Source organism: Panthera uncia, chromosome X, assembly GCF_023721935.1.
Source record: "Panthera uncia isolate 11264 chromosome X, Puncia_PCG_1.0, whole genome shotgun sequence".
NCBI classification, from domain to species: domain Eukaryota; kingdom Metazoa; phylum Chordata; class Mammalia; order Carnivora; family Felidae; genus Panthera; species Panthera uncia.
In genome coordinates, this window is record NC_064817.1 from 86,956,228 (window position 1) to 86,976,068 (window position 19,841).

The following is a 19,841-nucleotide window of genomic DNA, read 5'->3' on the forward strand; positions in this document are numbered from 1 at the left end:
ATACAGAGTAATTTGAAAATAATAAATATGGGCATTATTCCCCAAAGTTCCCTCAGGCCACTTTATATTCCTTTTCCTTCTTCCCATCCCATTTCCCTAGGCAACAAATGATCAGTTTTACGTTGCTAGAGAGCAGTTTGCATTTTCAAGATTTTTTTTAAATGTTTATTTTTCTTGAGGTGGGGAGGAGGGGCAGAGAAAGAGAGAGAGAGAGAGAGAGAGAGAGAATCCCAAGCAGGTTCCATGCTCAGCACGGAGCCCGATACAGCGCTCCATCCCACGACCCTAGGATTATGACCGGAGCCAACATCAAGAGTCAGATGCTTAACCACCTGAGCCATCCAGGTGCCCCTTGCATTTTCAAGATTTTATATGAATGGAATCAGGCAGGTTGCATCCTCTTGTTCTGGCTTCTTTTACTTGGCGTAATTATTTTGAGATGCACTTGTGTTATCGTTATCCCACACATATCAGTGTGTATTATTGCATTAGATTCCTTTTGGGAAAACCAAGTCTACTGACAAACTCTATGTGTGCATATGTAAGTACATATGTGCACACGGAAATGAGAGAGGTAAAGATTCCAAGAGAGAAACATTTTGTATGCTAGCTGGACACTTATTGGTACAGTCTTGTGGATATACTGCTGGTATTATAAGTGTAGGGAAGATATTTCCACTTTCTGTGGGACAGCATATCTTCCCAGAAAGGGTCAAGGTCTACGAGTCAATAGATGTGATTGCCTAAGAATCATGACATGATTACTGACCAAACAACCTTGAGTAAGGCAGTGAACCTCTCAGTGGCTTCGATTCCTTATTTTTGAAAACAAACAAACAAAACGGGAATAACAACAGCACTTCAGTATAGTTGTCATGGGCATTAAAATGAGATGTGAAGAATACAGAGCACTGGGCATGGAGCCTGACACATCGCAAAAAATCAAAAAGTGTTGGTTCCTTTTCTGTTCTACATTTTAGTTAGGGGAAAAACATGCTCATTCTGAAAAAAAAAAATGTAATAGCTTCTTTGAGCTTAATTGCAATATCATAGTGCCATCTGTTGACCATAGAGAACTATTACATTACTCGTACAGTACAGCTCATTTCTGACAAAGCTCTACCGCATCTGAATACCCGTATTTAAAAGTTCGTCTCTACTGTGTTCTGGGCTAGTGCTGTAGCGACGGGTTAAGGACTGTTCTGCTGAGCTTGCAGACCCCTCCCCTGCTTAGGTGTCCTTGCCTGTCAAGAGGCAAAGATAAAGAAAAAAGGGGAGCTTCCGTGTACCACCCCCCTCCAGATGGGCAGATGAGATATTGAGGGTGGAAGCAAGTGAGTGATGTCTTCACATCCATTTGGCTCTAAAGGAGATGAGGGGAGGAAGGCTTTGCTATTTTGTCCTGTGGGGAGGTCTGTCCTTGAAAGATATGGCCACTGTGGCTTTGGCCTTGGGTTCGATCTTGTAGGGGCTTCAAAATCGTGTAACCCCCCAATACCACTCAAATATCCCTGAATGTGGACTAGAAGAGGGCCCCTCTCCATTCTCTTCTCCCAACCTCCCGGTCCCCCACCTGGATAAAGGACTGTACCATCAGAACATGGCTAAGGCCTCTGCACAAACTCCCCTCTCCCCACTCCCAATTCTAGCGGCTCCAAAACAAGTCTCAAGAGATGGTCACTCTTGCCATCTTTCCCATCCCATCAAATCAAGCCAAGACTGGTCGGTTTATTGAATGTGAACTTTATTGTGGTTTGGATTATGTAAGGCAGTGTGGTGAAGGCACTGCAGAAGTTACACAGACTGAAAAACATGGTAGGAAATCAGTGAACAAAAAAAAAAAAAAAAAAAAAAAAAAAAAAAAAAAAACCTACAAAATATATTTTTAAATGAATGCGTGCTGGACTAGACTAAGTACTACAGCTATGTTTTTTCTTCATCATTGCGGAAGCGTTGAAATATTGTCAGAGGTGGGGGTTGGGAGGAGTTAGGGAAGGTTTCGTGGAGGAGGTGGCATTTATGCTGGACCTTGAAGGAGGGGTAGAACGTTGATAGATGAGATGGGGGGGAAGAACAGTTCAGAATGACCCTAGAAAGAATTCTGTAGAAACACTGAAAAACAAGAGGGCAAACAAATGCCCCCGGGGAGGGAAGCTTCCCAAATGAAAGAAACGCCTGAGGGGCCTGGGATGGGACCCAGAATCTCAAGCCCCCAGATGGGGTCTTCAGTACCAATGATATTAGGAGGCACAGGACAACAGGCTTGTTTGTAAACCTAGCAGCAGCAGGAGATTTCACATTGCAGTCAGGGGCCCCAAACTGGCTATCTTATGCCCGGGTGGGTTTTCTCATCCTTTCGGGAGCGTGTGGTACTGCTTTGTCCTTCCTCGTGCCCACTGACTGCCTGAACGGTAGTTCGTGCGCGCCTACGTGCGCGTGTGTGAGTGTAGGTGTGTGTGGATGGGTGGGGGACCGAGGCTTCGTCTCCCACTGCAGCTTCTTCCACTTTTCCCTCTGGTGGCACACAGCTGGCTTCCACTGAGCTGGAGCTCAGGCCCTGCCCGCTATCTAGGCCTCACTCAACTCCAGCTCGTCATTAAGCACCTAGGAAGCTTCCTCAACATGAAGGTCAAACCTACTGCGGGGGGGGGTGACTCGGGTGAGGGCAGGACTACACTTTCCGGAGGTGGTGACGGAGGTGGCAATGGTGCTCATGGTGATAAAGGCTGGGGACTTAAAAGCGGGTGCTGGCCACTGGGTCGGATGCTGCTGGGAGGTCTGTAGTGTTCAGTCAGGAGCTGGGATGTCAGGCTAGACCGGCTTGGCCTTGACCACCCCTCCTTCCTTCCTCAACACGCCCTACAGGGAAGATAACGCTGGGCACCGGAAAGCAGCGAAGACATCTGTAGGGTATCCAGGCTCTTGTTGTCCTGCTTGAATTTCACCCCCGGAAGCCCCGGAGATCTTTTGTTGGAAAACATCTGTATGACCTCCACATAGAACTGTCACCTCCCCCTGTCCAGCTGCTGGAGGTATATAGGTTATGTAGCTACTGATGCTACTTGGATTGGGAGGTATGGGGAACTTATCAGAAGAAAGGAAAAGTTAGTTACTGTGAGTTTCTTTCTTTCAAAGGATTATGAATTAGGTAAGACCTGGCATCTGACAGAAAAGAAAAGGATGGACAGCTCTGTCAGGATTCGCTAGAGCTGAAGATTTAGAGCTCAGTGAGATCATCGCTGGAAATAACCTTGAAGCTGATGTGGCCCTGCTTGACTTTGGCAGTCGGACCGCCTTTCTTGCGCAGGTACAGAGACTTCAGATCACGGCAGTCACTGGGGTCAGCATCTAGAGTAACCTGCCCCAGGAACTGATCACAGAATTTTCGGCTGTTCCACACCTGGAGAGACGATTTGAAAGAGTGAATATGAGCCACCCTCTGCGAGACTGGACTTTGCCCCGTGGCACCTAGAACCCAGTGCGGAACTTGAAAAGGCCTGTTTTAAAACCAAGAGACTATCTTTCCCAATATGTCTCTGGCTGACAGGAAGATACCGCACAGAGTAGAGATGAAAAGCCAGCCAGCAGGGCTCAAGGGACACCTCGAGCTAGGAGACGGCTATGTAAAGGCGGACGGGCAGAAGCATCAAGTCAGAAAAACAGCCAAACCGTAGCGGTCCATCCTGACCTATCCCTGATCAGGATAAGGGTCATCTGAACTGGCATATGGTGCTCGTGGGATTTTAAAGTGCCTGTCGACATGTGTACCTGTGAGCATGTGGACTTCTGCCCACAAGGAAGTGAGGATAACCCTTGCTCTGTATCCTAGATAGTTGAGGCACTGGGGATAATCTAGAATCCTGTACGGAATGTGAGCCATCCTGGGGGGGGGGGGGGGAGGCAGGGCCCGTTCACATTCTTACCTGCACTATAATAGGAATGTCAGTGGTCCTTCTGTAGAAAATGGCCTGGGTGTCAAAAATGGCATGAACAGTATTCTTTTGGACAGGAGAACGGACTTCCTCCTTTCCACACTTGATGATCAAATATGGATTTACAGCTGGAAAAAGTGGCAGTTGCTTTTTAACAGAGTCGTTAAAGTTTTCTTTCTAGGTAGTCAAGAAAGTATTTCACTAGGACTTGTAGCATAGCATCTGGGTATCAGAATGACCTAGAACTTTTGCTCCTGATTCCCTTTTCTTTTCCATACTTTATGAAAGGGAGCATTGTGTAGACCTTGCCCAAAGAAGTTTACATCCCTTTCTCTGTCAAGGTTGACAGCCCTCCGGACTTCTCTAGACTGAATACCGCTGGAGAGAATCATTTGTGACCATCTTTTCTAGCCATGCATGCAATAAATGAAACCGAAGTTTGCTTCCCCAGACACCTCTGCCGTTCTTACTTTCATTGGCATACTTCTTCTCCAGGCCCTCAGCGCTGTGAACAGTGATCTGGGTAACCACCTTCGGGTAGCCACGAGCCAGGTTCCAGCAAGACATCTTGGGCATGTCCAGAGTCAGTTCCCTGGAACATCAAAAAGAAGATACATCACTGATGATGAAGGCCCTCAGATGAGGAGACAGGCCTGCCAAAGCAGACATTGTTGCTGAAAGGCATGGAATGCTGAGTGACCTAGCCCATTCCTCCTCAGGCATAGCTTATATTTTATGAGTCTGTTTTGCTTTCCCCTCGCTTTAAGGACCAGCAGATAAAGATCAGAGTAGGCATGGCTGGGGTGAAAAGGTAGCTTTGGTGACCCAGCACTCGGAACACAGCACAGGAGCAGTGAGGAGTGCCAGCTGTTCAAGAGAAAATAGAGTCAGCCGGAGAACGGAAGATAAGATATAAGTGGAAAAGCTTAGGTTAGAGGCCCGTTCCCCTTAAATGGTAGCTCAGAGCTCTGAAGCTCAGACCTCTCCTAAGGAATTTTTCATGGTTATGAAAATAATCATTTTGAGAAATATTTCTACCGCCATCATTTCAGTGAAGTCTGACATGAACAACTTGTCCTTTTGTGTGTCTGTACAGGAGGAGCAGGGTCAAGGAGGTTAGGATTGGAGGTAAAGCAGAAAATAGGAGTTTGCAGGGCTGGCCAAGGAAGCTGAACCTGAGCTGGACGGGCACTTCAGAGAAGATTCTCAGGAGAAACTCGCTGGTGCGGCCATGTTGGAACATGGTGGGGACAAGCACATAGTTGCCTTTCTTCAGGTACTTGCTCAGAAACACAGTGCGAGTGTCGATATAGGTGGAAGTCCCAGCACGCTCCTGGATGTACAGATGGTGGAGGCGGAATTTGCGGTTCATTTCCACCTGGAAATGAAACGGGATGAAAGGCTCCATTCTGCTCAGATCACAGTGTTTGTGTTAGGAGATCCTAGGTCCTCTGCTTTCCTTATCCTTGGACCTACCTTCAGTCCCCTAACTACAGGCCATCCTAATTTCGACTCTGGTTGCCATTATTCACTCTGCTCCTAATGCCCATTCTTACCTTGAAGAGCTCAAAGCCAATGATGTAGTTGTCAGGTCTTCCCATGCGGCGGTAAGTACGCAGGTCCTTCTGCTGCAGTGACATGATGACCTTGTGCCCATCCTCGGGCACAGTAAAGATGTACTAAAGGAAAGAGGCCACCAAGGAGCTTAGTTAGCACTTTCATTTCAGATGAGCCGGCTCAGATTTCAGGGAAGAAAACTACACCAAGAAGTTGAGACTTGCATGATTTTCTGGACTTTGCCATTGACCAGACAATGAGGCCTTGGATAATCCATAGATGTGCTAAGTGTAGGTCATATCTTTGGTCCTCCCTATGACATTCAGCATGAGAGACAACTTCATGCCTAGATCTTTGATGCTAAAGAAGGTATGCTTTGTTTTGATAAGTTCTCGGTAAGATCTTAGGTTTTTTTGTTTTGTTTTGTTTTGTTTTGCCCTTTGCTTTTAAAAACTGCACACAGGAAAGTTCCAGAATCTATAAAGGCAAAAAGCACTTTTGTGTGACTTAACCTGACACTATAGCCACTCCCTTCAGCTAGCCTCCTATAGCTAGCCCAGATGTGTGGCTTGTGGAGGGGCTGGATCCACTCCCTTAGAGAGGTGATGCTTTGCAACCACCTCTCCAGGGAAGGCTGCAGACCTGTGCTAGAGACTTTGAAACCTCATCTGACGGACCCATGGTGCCATTGGGAAGTAAAATTAAAAGGCATTTGGATGTTCACTCTGTCGCTGTCTTGGTGTTTCTTTCTGCCTCTGTCTATCTCCCACTCAGATCTTGTTGCTCCCTCCCTTTCACAAGAAACAGAAAATAAATTCAGAGCCATAGGCTCACAAGGACCCTAAAGATCAATCCTGTGCACTGTGCAGACAGTTAAGAGTGAAGCCGAAAGCCCATTTCTCCAGCTTGCTATATGTGCCCGATATTTGAAACATCTCCGGGGTTGTACATGGAGATGAGGTAGAGGGTAATGGGAGCTTTCTTTTCTTTAAGGACAATCAAGATGAAAGGAATGGGGAAAATATATGAGTTAAGTAAATCAGTCTATTAACCTTGTGTTCTTCAAATTGCGTGGCCAATGAGGCCCATGGAAAGAAAAGACACACCCATGGAAGGTGGCAATACAGTCAGAATTCTTGTCTCCTGTGGGTTACCTCTTCAGCACATTATGGGGTAGAACCATCAAGATTACTATAGATTCAGGCTTTGGATGTTAGGATTTTTTGCTTTGGGGCGTGCCTGGGCTTGACTCCTAACGTATCCTCTGGAAGAGCATTGTAACTGAAGATTGATGGGATGGCCTCACTGACAGGGTAGTGATTCAAATCCTGGGAAAAAATGACCAGGTTCTGGCTGAGAAAAGGGAAATATAACGATGGCATTCAGAAGAATCACTGCATGAGAAAGAAGACATGTATAGTAAATCCACCCCCAAGAGAACAGTTGCGCAATAAGGAAATGAAAAAGAATTGAGAAAGCGTCCGGGAGCAGATCCTTTGTGTCCAATGAGGGACAATCACAAAAATCCATACTAAGCAGTACGGCCAGGAGAGCGGCAGCCAGAGAAGACTGCTCAGATTGAATAATGTTGCTGCAAATTGAAGAATTCATGTCAAAGAAATACTCCGAGGTGAGACCTGAGTTCCTATTGCCTTGCTAAGTTGGAGGCAAAGGAAAAAAAAATGGATTCACACCTGGGGATTCTGCAGGAAGGTATCACGGTTGTTATAGCAGCCTCCTGACCGGTTCATCAGGGGATCATCATCCACAGTCCAGCATCCCACCACCGATTCCAGCGCCTTGCGGCCAAAAATAGGGTTGTTCACATTGCGGCAGACATTCAGCTCATGAAAGTTGCGGCAGAAGTCCTCCAGGCTCATCCTGAATGGAAGGAAGGCAGGAAAGAAAAGAAGATGGTACTTAATACCTCCCCTTGTAGTTCCATGTGGAGACCCAATTCCCTTAGCACAGAAAACCCCTCCTCACCAAAACTCTCCATCATCAGACATAACAAGCCCCAGGTTCTTGCGATCGGCCACAGTCAGTTGCTGCCACTCTTCAGAGCTAGAGGCAAATGAGCAAAGGGATAAGCCATCATTTTTGCCATTGACTTCGTACAGTAAACAGGATGCTAATGGACCAGAATGCATGAGGATCGGACCTGCTTTATTTCACCTCCGGCTGGGTCACAGACCCCACAAATGTCACTAAGCATTGACAGCACACTAGCAGTATGGAGGGATGGGGCGCGAGGACAAACTATAGGGCTTTGGAGATGTGGCAGTCCAAGGGAAATGTCACTCACATTTCACTCCAGGGGCCGCTCCATTCCTGCCGTCCCAAGGGGTTCCTCAGGCGAACCATATACAGTTTCTCAGTACTGAAGACTTCCACCAGTCTCTCCCCAAGACGGATCTTACGAATGTCAGTCATGGTGTAGGTATGGCCCTTCAGTAGGCCCCAGTCAGTTTCAACTTCTTGTTCCTCCTGATTGGGAGACTGAGAGCCAAGAAAGACACATAAGGCCACAAGAATTGGGAGACCCAAGGCCTGGCTCCTCCTCTTCCTTGATTGGTTTACCCCAGCGGGGTTAAAGCTAGTTCTCCCTATGTGGATAGAAATTTTATCCAGATATCTTGACTTGGCACAAAGCAAGTGAAAGAAAGGAAACACAGAATTTAATATAACAACTCAGTTAAACAATTCAGATTGAAAGTACCCACAGTGGTACATTGACATGAGCAGCTTTAAATTTTGGTGGGGCTGGTTTATTCCATGAGCAAACAGCTATAACCTCACATGCAGGGGCAGAGGCAGAAGGAAGAATTTAGCAGAGGCTATTTACACCAGCGCAGAAGCTGCATTGGCCCCCAGTGGGATGGTTGGTGCAAAAGCATAAAAGGTTAAAGCTGTACGGTCTCTGCTCCAGGACTCAAAGTGTACTGTTAATTTTCTGAGTTCTGCAATGTCTTTTCCTGAGTCTCTGGGGTAAGGGTGACATTCCCTACTCAGTTTTGTAGAGTGAGCAAAGAATGGTTGTTTTGGGGTGACAACAAACCTCAATGGAGCAACAGATCAGTCCTCCTTTGGTAAATGTTTTGTAAAGTTCCCCAAACAGCTTATACTTCTCCTCAACAAGCTCAGTGTATCTTCCCTTCTGCATGTCAACAGTTTCGGCCAACGTGCCAGTAAAGTCCACAATGATATCAGTGGTGGTCAGACCATCGAGGGCTTCATAACAACCAAGCAGCCTGGGGGCAAATACGCAAGGTTATCTTTGTAAATTTACTTTTCCACGTGAAGGGTATCTTGTTCCCAAGAATTAGAACAGTCCCTGCCCAGCCAGCCTTTACCAGCTGGCTTTTCTCTAGGTATGAAAATGAGAGGTATTTTGAGATTATAGGCAGCAATTTCTAGGCTTAGGCTGGGTTGAACAAGGACAGTCCATGAAGAAACTTCTTTCTCCAGGTAAATATTAGAGAAAGAGAGAATTTGAGGCTACAATGCCATCTGATCTACAGATTAGCCGCAAGAAGGGGCACCTAGGAGCAGGGAGGGTTTTTAATGGAAACCAGCACAGCTCATTTGTCTATCATCCAGGATTTCTGAGAACCAGTCCCATGCCCAAAGCAATGCCCTGGATCTGACTGATGTCCTGCCCAGTGTAAACTCAGGGGCCGGGCTGGCAGAGCATGAGCTCCCAAGGACAAATGTGGCGTTCCTCTCCTCGTGTGCCCTGAGTGGTCAACCCCCTCCTTACTTTGCATAAGCCTTTTCCAGTAGAGCATTCCAAAACTCATTCATGGAAGTGGAGAAGGAGAAAACCAGATCCCCATTGATGGTGGGCAACAGGTCATCAATCACCACCTCAGTCCATTCTCCGAAATGCCAGAAACGAAAGCGAAATATTCCAGCATATTTATCTAGTTTCCGAGGGTCCCATTCCTGCTCCTTATGGTTGGGAATTGTCTGGAAACATAAAAACATTCATACAGCTCTTATTCACCACACGATATCCAACAACTGAGATTGCAGTTGACTTCTGGCAAATGTATATGGCAACAGGAAGCACACCAAATACATTGGGTTTGGGTCTAGGTTGGGAGGTCCAAGGTTGGGCATTTTTTCCCACAGCTTTTGCTTCCCTGGTTCAGTTTTGCCGAGGATAGCGTTACCATGCCTGAATGCACACAGGATAACTGGGGGGAGCCAGGTAGGGGTTGAATTGTTTCCCATAGATAATCTCAAACTCGATCATGAGATACTGTCTGCACAAACATATTCACGGTGGCATGTTTAACCACCTAAAAGACAAAATCAATGAAACTACAAGGCCCAGTGTTTAAAGGCCCATCCTAGAGACTTCATGCAGATTCTGTCGAATACAGATTTCATTCACACCTTGAATAAAATTATCTTTAGGAAATTCTCCTTTTTATATGCAATTACAAATTACTCTTCTAAAATTATTTTTTTGAAGAAAAATCAAGTCAACACTCCACTGTCTTCAACTCTACCTAAATGCCAAAGGAATTTTTGTATTCGATAATTTATTAGAACTGTTTCAAGGAACTATTTTCATCTTTCTTGTCTTTTCTGTTACTCATATCTGTGATCTCCTGGCCCCTGCTGGTACTCTATAACTCCATTTGGTACAGAGAAGACAAGTGTGCAGAGCTACTAAGTCAAAGTACTGCCAGTGACAAAAGATCAACTCTTGTGTGACAAAACCAATAGAGCAATTTTAATGGTAAGAATCTAGGTGAGTATAGAGGCAGTCACTGCAAAATTTGTTCAATTTTCTGTATTTATAAAAAACCCTAGTAATAAATGGAGAGAAGTCATGTAGTTAATATCTTCGACTTCAGGAATTGAACAATCTAAAAAACTTATGACCTGATGTTTCCCCAAATTACTAAAAAAGACAAGAAGGTGGAAACTGAGTGAAGTCTCACAAGAGGGGGGATACCTTTGTCCAGTGAGACTCCTGAACAGCCAAACAGGAAAACGCAGAGACCATCGGCTTGTGCCCCAGTCTCCCTTGGATTAGCTGGTGGTTGCTGATGTTGCCCACAATCAGACGGGGGTCATCACAGATGTCCTGTGAATACAATCATTGGTTCTGAGAATGTGGAAAGGGTTTCCCGAGGGTCAATGTGAGCTGAGGGAGGCAGGACAGACTTCAAAGAAGAGCTTGGGTTAAAGATAGTGACTAGAATTTCCATAAGTGGGATAAAGGGAAGGTCGGCACGGGACTAGGCGTGGTGAGGAAAAGTCCAAAGCAGATCATCTAGCCACAGGAAAAGGGTTATGTGGGGAATAACAGGAGAAATGGGAGGAGGGGACACGTGGAGACAGGTTGAGATGTGCTGGCCGGGACCCTCAGAGCTAGCATTGAAATTTGGAAGAGTTTTCACTCTAGCAGGGAGCTTCTGAATGGAACTAGAGATTAGCACATTGCATTCTGCTCCCATTTGTCAGGATGAAATTTCCTGAAGCACTTGTTCTCCCTCTCTGGGAAAATGAATTAGGAGACCTTACACAGAAAGCCCTCTCCCAACGTAAAGCGAAGGCGACAGCAGTCTCCATGGCAACTAGATTTTTCCACGTCTGTGGGAAAAGAGCGTCTGCTGGAGTGTTCCTGTGAGGATGTTCTGAGGGAAGCTAGACAGAGTGGGGGAAACATTTGTTTGGGGTGTATGTGTGTCTCTTTCCCCAACATGTCAACAGCTGTGCCTTTCCCACTGTGAGTGGAAAAATGAGACCCAAACACGACAACTACAACACAACGTCTGAGGGCACATCGGAATTATCTGCAAAGTATAATCAGTGTCTAAAGGAAAGATCCCCAATGCTTCCCTGGTGGTAAACAGAATAGATTGAATAGCAGTGGTAACATTCGAGATGAAGCTTTGGGGATGCCTAGCGTTAGGTAGTTGGACAAGGGAGAGGTATGGAGGCATAACGAATAGAGAGACCAGCAGAGACAAAGGCATAGCCGCATACATAACATCGTATAATTGAAGACATGATTGTGTGACTCAGAGAATCAGCACTTGCAGAGTTCAAAGGCAGGAAATACCAATGAAGTCTTGAGTAGCTGGAGAAAGCTTCGTGGAGGAGGCCGTTGGCCGGTACCTTGACATTCTGCTTACCCAGCAGAAATAAATCCTCGTCTCAAATGGAAAGAAAATCTAGACATACATCCTTTTAAAATTTATTAAATAGAGACAGCTATATTTTTCTGCTTCTCAAACCTCTTTTTTAAATGGACATAATTCTCCTTGATGAAGGGTCTGGTCTACAGAATGAAACATTCCATATATTCTTTAAAAGCCAAAATAACTCTGGAAAGGAATAAGCATTCTAGGCAGGGACAAATCCAAACTGAAGATTAATTGGGCATCCCTCTGCCAAAAGGAGAGGGTTAGGTGGGTTTTCAGTTTTGGATTTTCTGGTCACTTTTTTTTTTAGATGCATACCTAGTGTCTCATCATTACTTTTTTGTCTTAGAAGACTTCTATCTTAATATTTTTTTATGGGGTGGAGGTTGCCTGTTTTTTCACTTATTGAGAATAAAGCAGGTGTGTTGGGTGAATTAGGCCCTGATACTCTTTCTCTCCTAATTGTCTCGTTGCCCTTTCTAAGATGAAACTAAACACAGTTTTGTTTTGTGGGTCAAGTGTTACCATTTGATTTGGAGCAAGACGTCAAGTTATCCAATGATTTCTTGAGTTTAGATGACACATAGAATTGTTGCTTAGCATGGAAAAACAATCAAGTGAACACTGACATAAGGAAAAGTGTCCTTTTAGATTATTAAGGCAAATGATTTGCTGGTTTTATGTAAAGTTATTAGTGGTTGGAGTTACATTACAGTGTCTTGGGTTTCCATAAGGCTCTCATTTCACAGCAGGGATCCAGGCTCAGCCAACACTTTTGGAATGCCAACTTTCATTCAAGATCTAAAGGGTCACGTAGATGAACAAATACATGTAAACAGAACTCAAATTGAGGAACTGGGTAATTATTCTCCTATAGATCTAAGCTGAGTGTGGTCATTGTGTGTGTGTGTATGTGTGTGTGTGTGTGTGTGTGTGTGTGTGTGTGTGTAGCTGTATGTAATCACAAAAGAATATACATTTGGGCCCAAGATTCTGTATCTTCTATTTCCTCTTATAAACTGGCCCATGTTTTACTTCCCCACTGTTCATACATGATGGATAGCCATTTAACAATGGGTTTTAAAACCTGATAAATTAACAGGCCATAGACTGTCAGAGCTGGAAGAAATTTTAGGGACTATTTATTCAATTTGCTTATTTTACAAAGGAGAAAACAGGCTCAGAGAAAGGCAGCAACTTGCCCCCCACCGGGTGTGCAGCTAGTTTAGTAGGAGACCTAGGATTAAAGTTTTAGGTTCTTCGAAAGCACGTATAATTTGAGAAGGAAACTCAAGACCTCAGCTGGCCTATCCATTTGCCTTTAGGTTAATGGATGTCCACCACAAAAAAGGTAATGTTGTGCAGCTCTTCAGGGACAGAGCTGCAACCACCTGTATCAGTCATCCATCCCAGTGTTTCATGCCTCTTTCCTTAACGCTCACCTAAAAGCTCTTCGTTGTTCTGGAAGACTTGCTTAAGTTATATCTTAGCTTTTGGTTCCAGGCTAAATATCACCAACGGGCTTTAAACTCCTCAATTTAATCAACTAAATGTGAACCAATCTCTTATGTGTGTCAGCACCGTGATATGAAACATGGGTGAAAATCTTTATTATGCCACATCCTCTACCTTTTTAAGGAAGCCAGAGACTAGAAAGGGGCTAAAGAGGTAAAAAGGGTAAAGGGTAACAAGCCACTGCAAGTCAAAGAGCCAAACGGACTTTTTGGCGACACACTTGAAAATAATGAAGTGGCTGCTGATTGACTTTTCCCATAGTTTTGGACAACAGGGTGTCTTCCTGTTGGGAGTAGGGAAGTAAGGCTGGAAAAAAATTTCTGTAGCTCAGAGCACAGATATAGAGTACAGATGGGACATTTCAGCCTGAGCTCTGCTAGAGTGGTAAGGAATGGAGTTGGGGAGAGGTCACGGCTCACATATTCACATATTTGGGTGGCTTGAGAGGGAGGGGAGATGCTGGGCCCCTAATGGCTCCCAGCTGTGTTGGCACAGTTGCTGTGATCCTTGAACTGGGCTGTTTGTCAAGGCAAAATAATTTCTTAGGGGAAACACACACAACTAGGAAGTTGGACACCAAGAGTAAAGCCAGGAATGGTCTCTGCCTATCCCCATCCCTGCGCCAAAGCCTTCCATAAGCAAAACAGCTTCTCCAGGAAATATGTTCTCTTAGCTGAGCCCTGAGAGAACTTCCCATTGCTCTCAGCTCATGTCCCTTCACATAGACCTCTGGAAGATTGGGGGAAGGGAGGCATACAATTACAAGCCTTGGAGCCCTACACACATCATTCTATGTGACTCCCTTTGCACCCACAGCATCCACATCTTTTGCAATTTTTTTACACAGGTGAAAATTGATGTCCCAGGCAAACCTCAAGAACCACAGCAAAATGAAAGGATGCCTAGAAAACCAGCAGCCAGAAAAGTGGAGGCGTTTTCCAGAGTACTCCATGAAGTCTTGGAGTACTGATGGGATGGGGGCATGGACACCTACAAGTGAGGCTGGCCCTGCAGTCGATACATTATGACTAAAGTCCAGCACTCTAAGTGGTTCTAGAAGGCTCAGGGCTGCCGTAGAAAACTGAAGAACCATCTCCAAGCGGGGCATTTGTAGGTAGACCTGGACTTGGGGACCAATGTTGGACGAGGCTCTCAAGGAGTCCACTTTACCTGCTGGAGAATTTTACTTTTGTGTGAAGATTTTGTCGTCAGTAAAATATTCACTTCCTTCCTAACCCCTCTGAGGGAAATTCAATATGAAGTCTGAGAATTAAGATCTTCAGCCTACCTTTCACTTCCAACCTACGCAACCAAGTCACTGCCTAGTTATCTTCTTACTTGAACCTTCATAGTTCTGGTAGAAGACTCCAGATATAAATCTCAAACTGCTTTATTGGGAAGAATTCACATATCCGTGCAATGGAATTCTGTGCAGCCACAGAAGGGACAAATTGATTACCTGCTGCCACATGAATGACCCTTGAAAATGTTATGCAAAGCGAGAGAAACCAGCTACTTTTATGATTCTGTCTTAAGTCAAATGTCTAGAATTGGGTGAATCTAGATAGAAACTAAAAGGAGATTATTGACTACCTTTAATGGAGGGGGGGAAGTTGGCTCATTGCAAATGTGTACGAAGGGTCTTATTGGGATGATGTGTCTGTGCTAAAACTGGATTGTGGTGATGTCTTCACAACTTTGTGAGTTTACTAAAAGTCATTGCATCGTACAATTAGAGCAGGTAAATTTTATAGTATATAAATTGTACTTTGATAAAGCTGTTAAAACGGGGAATTTAAAATAAACAGGAAAGTAAAGTAAACAGTAAAGAGAATGGGCCGATTCAACTCTCTTCAACTGTGTCAACAGTGGAAAACATTAGGACTAATCAGGTTGGGGGACATGATCTCTGGGAAGAACAATAAATTTTTGAACAGCCTAGGCCGAAACTACTGTATAGAGGTGTCACATTCAGTGGGAAGCTGGAAACTTCTATTAGCACCGAGGAAAGTATTTCCTCTTTACTGTTTCCTCACAGGCAATCCATCACCAAGGCCTGTGTATTCTTCTAATATCTTCCCTTCATCAAACTTTCCCTTCCATTCCTACCACTTTGGCTTTTATCCAGAACCTCGTCACCCTCCTCCCATCCAGTGTAGTGAAATGGCCCTTGGGGAGGGTATTCCTAGTGGAAGGACCTGGGCAATGGTAATGGTAGTAGAGACCAAACTCAAAACTCTACCAGAGCTGACAGGAGATCTTGTGCAGGTGCCCTCACTTCCCCCACAGCTGGCTGTGCAAACCCCCATGAGGGCTTGTTCCACTTTAGTCAGGGATTAGATGTGTCTGACTCTAAGACACTATTGTAGCTGGGTATGAGTCAGTCAGGAAAAAAGCCAGAGGCGGATAGGAGGGGAGAGTGGCTGGAGAGAGCTGGAGAAGAGATTTTTTATGGGAATTTGGCAGCCAGATTTCAGCCTCAAAATTTTACCTGAAGCCTTGTGATCGGTATAAGCCTCTAAGTCAGTATAAATCAGTAAAACTTAGAATTTACTAAGACTATATATGTTGACACGCCAGAAGGGCAGGAAAGTTCAGGAGTACTTGTCTCAAGCAATATACCGTTGTACCCCAGGAAGCTAGGACAATAGCTGCAGCCATTGGGCCAATGAAGGAGTTAAGGAGAAGGATTTTTCTATGGAGGGTACAGGCAGATGAGCTGGCCCTGAATAACTGCAAAACATTCCCATAAGCCCTGTCTATCTAAAGTGGCTCCTTAGGACACGGCAAGGAAGTGGCAAGTGGGAAGAAGGGGAACTCAATCCTACCCTGGGATACTGGGAACTTGGCTGAAGTCATTTTGGTTCAACTAGCAGTGGAGTTTGCAGGCATGAAGGCTGATAAAGGCAGAAGCTTTTCAGCATGGGAAAGGAAAGCAACAGAAAACTATCAGGTTAATCACGCTTCTTCCATTTTAAAGACTTCAGAAAATAAAGCCTGGTTGAGGATGAGGCTGTGTGGCATGCCAAGGGACAAGATGTCTGAAAGCTTCCCTGCAAACCAGGATCTCAACCTTGCCAATGAAGCGGGTGAGGCCAACGACCCATCTGGTCTTCCTGAGCCAACTCGGAGAGGCCCAGGGCTGTCTCTCAGCTTTCCTGATGGGAGGCCAGAGAACTTTGACGTGGTTCTTGACCACAGGCTTGGCCTCCACTCTGGCTGGAAAGGAATCCACAGCTTTTTGAGGAGACTCAGACGGTGGTCCAGAACCTTGTTTTTCCCTTACTTCCCACAAGAGGCCCCTTCCCCAACCATTCCAATCTATGCGGATCTTCCCCTTCTTCAAAACCCTATAGGATTTACTGTCTGTATGCCTGAAAATAGCATGTCTTATATCAGGCATTAATTTATTATTTAACTCTTTGATAGCTCAATATCCATCTCTCCAGCTGGAATGGGAGTGCCTCACCCCAGGCTGTGTCCGTAAATTGCCCAGAGGCTGAACAGAGTAGGTCAATAAATGTTTCTCAAGACTCTCCCTTTGGGCTCAAGACTAAACACACAGTGTGCTCTCAAAAGGGAGAGTATGGATCAGTTAATTGATCATATTAGTCAATTAATTGGCATCAACCCAATGAGGAGGAATGTGATAATTGACTGGTTGGAAGCTACCTATTTTAGCAAGAGAGGAGACACAAACAAGCCTGTCTCCCTGAAATAGCAGCATGGTAGTGTGAAAACCAGCTTTGCAGTCAAACCTGGATTAAAATCCCAGGGTATCAGGGGTCTGACCCCAGGCAAATTATTACCATCTCTCTGAAACCCAGTTTCCCCATCAATAAAATGGGCATCATATTTACCTTTATTTTTCAAGCCAGAAAAAAACAGAATTACATTAAAGAAATATGTGAGATACCCAACCTTGCCCAGCCATGACAAATAAAGATGAGGTGAAAAAAAAATGTACAGAAAACTCCAAACACAGTCTCTAGGCCCATAGTAGGCATGACATAGATGCTGATTCCTTTTTCTTTCCCATCCCAATTCACCCTCTCTCTCTGCTATCCCCCCACCCTGGAAGGAGTGGGGAGAGGCAAGATGGACTATTGCCATGGTTATTAAGTTCTTTTCTTCCTTGCTAATCCATCTAGGGTTCAATCCACAGAATTTGGAAGAAGAAAGCACAGGACAAAAGACTGAGCCAAGACAGAGGAGGAAACCTGTGCCTAAAGACCGGCCAGTACAGGAAGCACTGTCAGCTTGGTTCACGTCTGGGAAATGGCTTCACGTTGGCCTGTGATTTTGCCGCCCATTGGGTCTCCTCCTATCTCCTCCAGGACCTGTCCCTCATCAATCATTCCTTTTCGCTTCTGTGTCTTCAACCTCTTCTTTACTGTTTCCTCCTTGGCCAAGAAATACGTTCAAGTCTGTCCTATTTTAAAAAGACCTCCCCCCCCCCGGAAAACCTCCTTCAATTTTCTGCCTCCCTTTGTGCTACTTCCGCCCCGTCAATCTCCTTCCTTTCATATCCAAGCATCAAAACCGAGAGGTGCGCCTCATTATCATCATTTGTTCATAAGAGTGGCTTTCAGCAACACAGCTCTATTTTCTCCATGCATTTCTGGAAAACGAAACAAAACAAAACTTACCTCTCTGCATACCGAATTAGTGGCTAGTGAGTTCTGCTCATGTTTCCCAGATTTTTATTGCAGGTCAGTGATCTGCAGGGGTGTGTCAACCACTGGAGGCACAGAAAGTCAAGAGGAGCGTAGTCTTCCTTCCGATGGAGAGAACTTCTCCAAGTCTCACTCTCAATGGCTATCATACTTGGTGGGCAAAAACTGAGACATGTCCTTTGAGTCATATAGAAAAAACAAGAGCCTTGAAGTGACCAATGTATCTTGGCACCACCTGGTGGCAACCTACATAAACTGAAGCAGCTCTTGTGAGAAGTCCATTTAGGAATTGAAGCTGTGAAAATGGCAACTAAAAAGTTGCGGATAAAAGGCTTGCTCACTGAAGAAAGCAAACCTCGAGTGCACAAAAAGATACGTCAATGCATGGAATCAGAGCGTTGTTGGGGATATTGTGAAGGCCCAAGAATCTGCATTTCATAACAGCCCTCTGGGGCCTATATCTCCGGGGTCACCCACTTTGGGAAGGGGCTCAGGTGTAATATCTTTCTTCCAGTGATAATGCCCTTTAGATTGAGGGCAAGGTTGCCATTCATTCTCCAGATTCCATCATCCTATGGTTTCATACATTGAGATCCCACTCATGCAGGGCTTGCGACGAGGTCCTGAGACTTACTTTAGAGACACAATATACAGCTGTTCCACAGAGAACCATAGTAACTATTAAGAGATGGTAAAAGACCTACACTCCTACTTAGATCCCACTTCGCTAATTGTGAGGGAATCTAGATGATGGTATGCAAAGAGCAGCAAAGAAGTCTCCTTCCCCCAGTGCAAATTCCATCTTGTCCTCGTTAGAGTTCATTTCATTTATGCTCCTCGCATAAGGAGTTTTCGTCCTCACAGGTCTGAGATTATCTTGAGGTTGCTATGATAGGTAACTTGGTAAAGAGACAAGAGTATAATTGCTTTTTGAGTTACGACATTTACTAAAGTGAAGTTCTGAAAGCAAGCAAGCGTGGCATTTGTTGTTGTTTGCTTTTTTATTTCCTTTAAAATAACTAAATCTGACCAAATTTGACTGAAATTCAACATTCCTCAAGCTGGAGCCAGAAACACAGATCCATAAAACTTAGCATTTTAAAGCTGTCTCCTAAATTGCTTTCCGTATAGTAGGCTGTGTAAGAGAAATAGTGGACCAGGCAGAGTTATGATGAAAGAGATCAAGAAGGAGATAGAAAGTAAAACAACAACAACAACAACAACAACAAACAAAAAACAAAAAACAAAAAACAAAACAACAACAACAAACAGCAACAACAAAAACCACCAAGTTACCTGGGGACGTTTCCACACCACTTTCCCGGGAAGCAGTCGGTTGTAGAAAAGTGAATCGTTCTCAGGCAGAAAGGTTGGGTCACAGAAGAGTCTTCCATCTTTGATACATTCCTGCTTCAGTTCCTGGTACTTCTGGTTTTTGAAGAGCTTCAGAGGAGGACCCATAGTGCTGAGCTATGTCTACAAAGAGAAAAAAGTGTAGTCATCGGAGAAAGAAATTCTTACGTCTGTTAAAGATCACCTGAGATTAGACCAACAGTAGTCATCCCAGGGACTTATTCCTGGAGCTAGGCACTTGGAGCCTGGCTTTAAGAAAAGTGAACATTTTTATAGAAAGTAGGGTCCAGACTCTGCAACCAATTAGCTTAGCATGGGGCTTTGGCTTGGGCGCCTAAAACATTTTGGAGCCTCAGTATCTTCATTTGCCAAATGGGACAATATAAGCCGTAACAATATTATCCAAGAAATAGATAATAAATGTTAAGATTGCTAGTTAAAAGTAAGTCATTATAATTTAAAGGGCAACTTTCCGTTTTAGTTGGCAGAGAGGAGTTTAAAGTAAAGGACAATTCTAAATTTGAAAATAAAAGGAGAAAGTTGTTTTACTATATTCAGAATAATTTGGCGCCCTGAAGGGCCACACACTTTGTGCTTGTGGGGAGAAGCAGCCTCTTTCACTTCTAAAGAGCTCCTTTACACAA

The 19,841-nt window shown here is 44.7% G+C and overlaps 1 protein-coding gene across 1 annotated transcript; it reads right to left on the reverse strand.

Annotated features, from left to right (window-relative positions):
- Positions 1-1,464: 1,464 nt before the first annotated feature.
- Positions 1,465-19,307, reverse strand: CAPN6 (calpain 6). The gene is made up of 12 exons (XM_049644198.1): positions 19,141-19,307; positions 10,459-10,590; positions 9,250-9,458; positions 8,548-8,740; positions 7,795-7,988; positions 7,476-7,553; positions 7,184-7,370; positions 5,489-5,611; positions 5,108-5,310; positions 4,403-4,524; positions 3,924-4,060; positions 1,465-3,400 (listed from the first exon to the last, which is right to left on the reverse strand). Exons 1-12 carry the CDS (start codon positions 19,303-19,305, stop codon positions 3,218-3,220), a joined length of 1,926 nt encoding a protein of 641 aa, XP_049500155.1. The 5' UTR covers positions 19,306-19,307; the 3' UTR covers positions 1,465-3,217.
- Positions 19,308-19,841: the final 534 nt, after the last annotated feature.

Excerpts from the sequence above, each read along its gene's own strand:
- CAPN6 (XM_049644198.1), bottom strand. The coding sequence starts at position 19,305 with ATGGGTCCTCCTCTGAAGCTCTTCAAAAACCAGAAGTACCAGGAACTG. Across the intron at positions 7,371-7,475 it reads TCTGATGATGGAGAGTTTTG|GATGAGCCTGGAGGACTTCT; the intron begins GTGAGGAGGGGT and ends CCTTCCATTCAG. Across the intron at positions 3,401-3,923 it reads ACATTCCTATTATAGTGCAG|GTGTGGAACAGCCGAAAATT; the intron begins GTAAGAATGTGA and ends TCGTCTCTCCAG.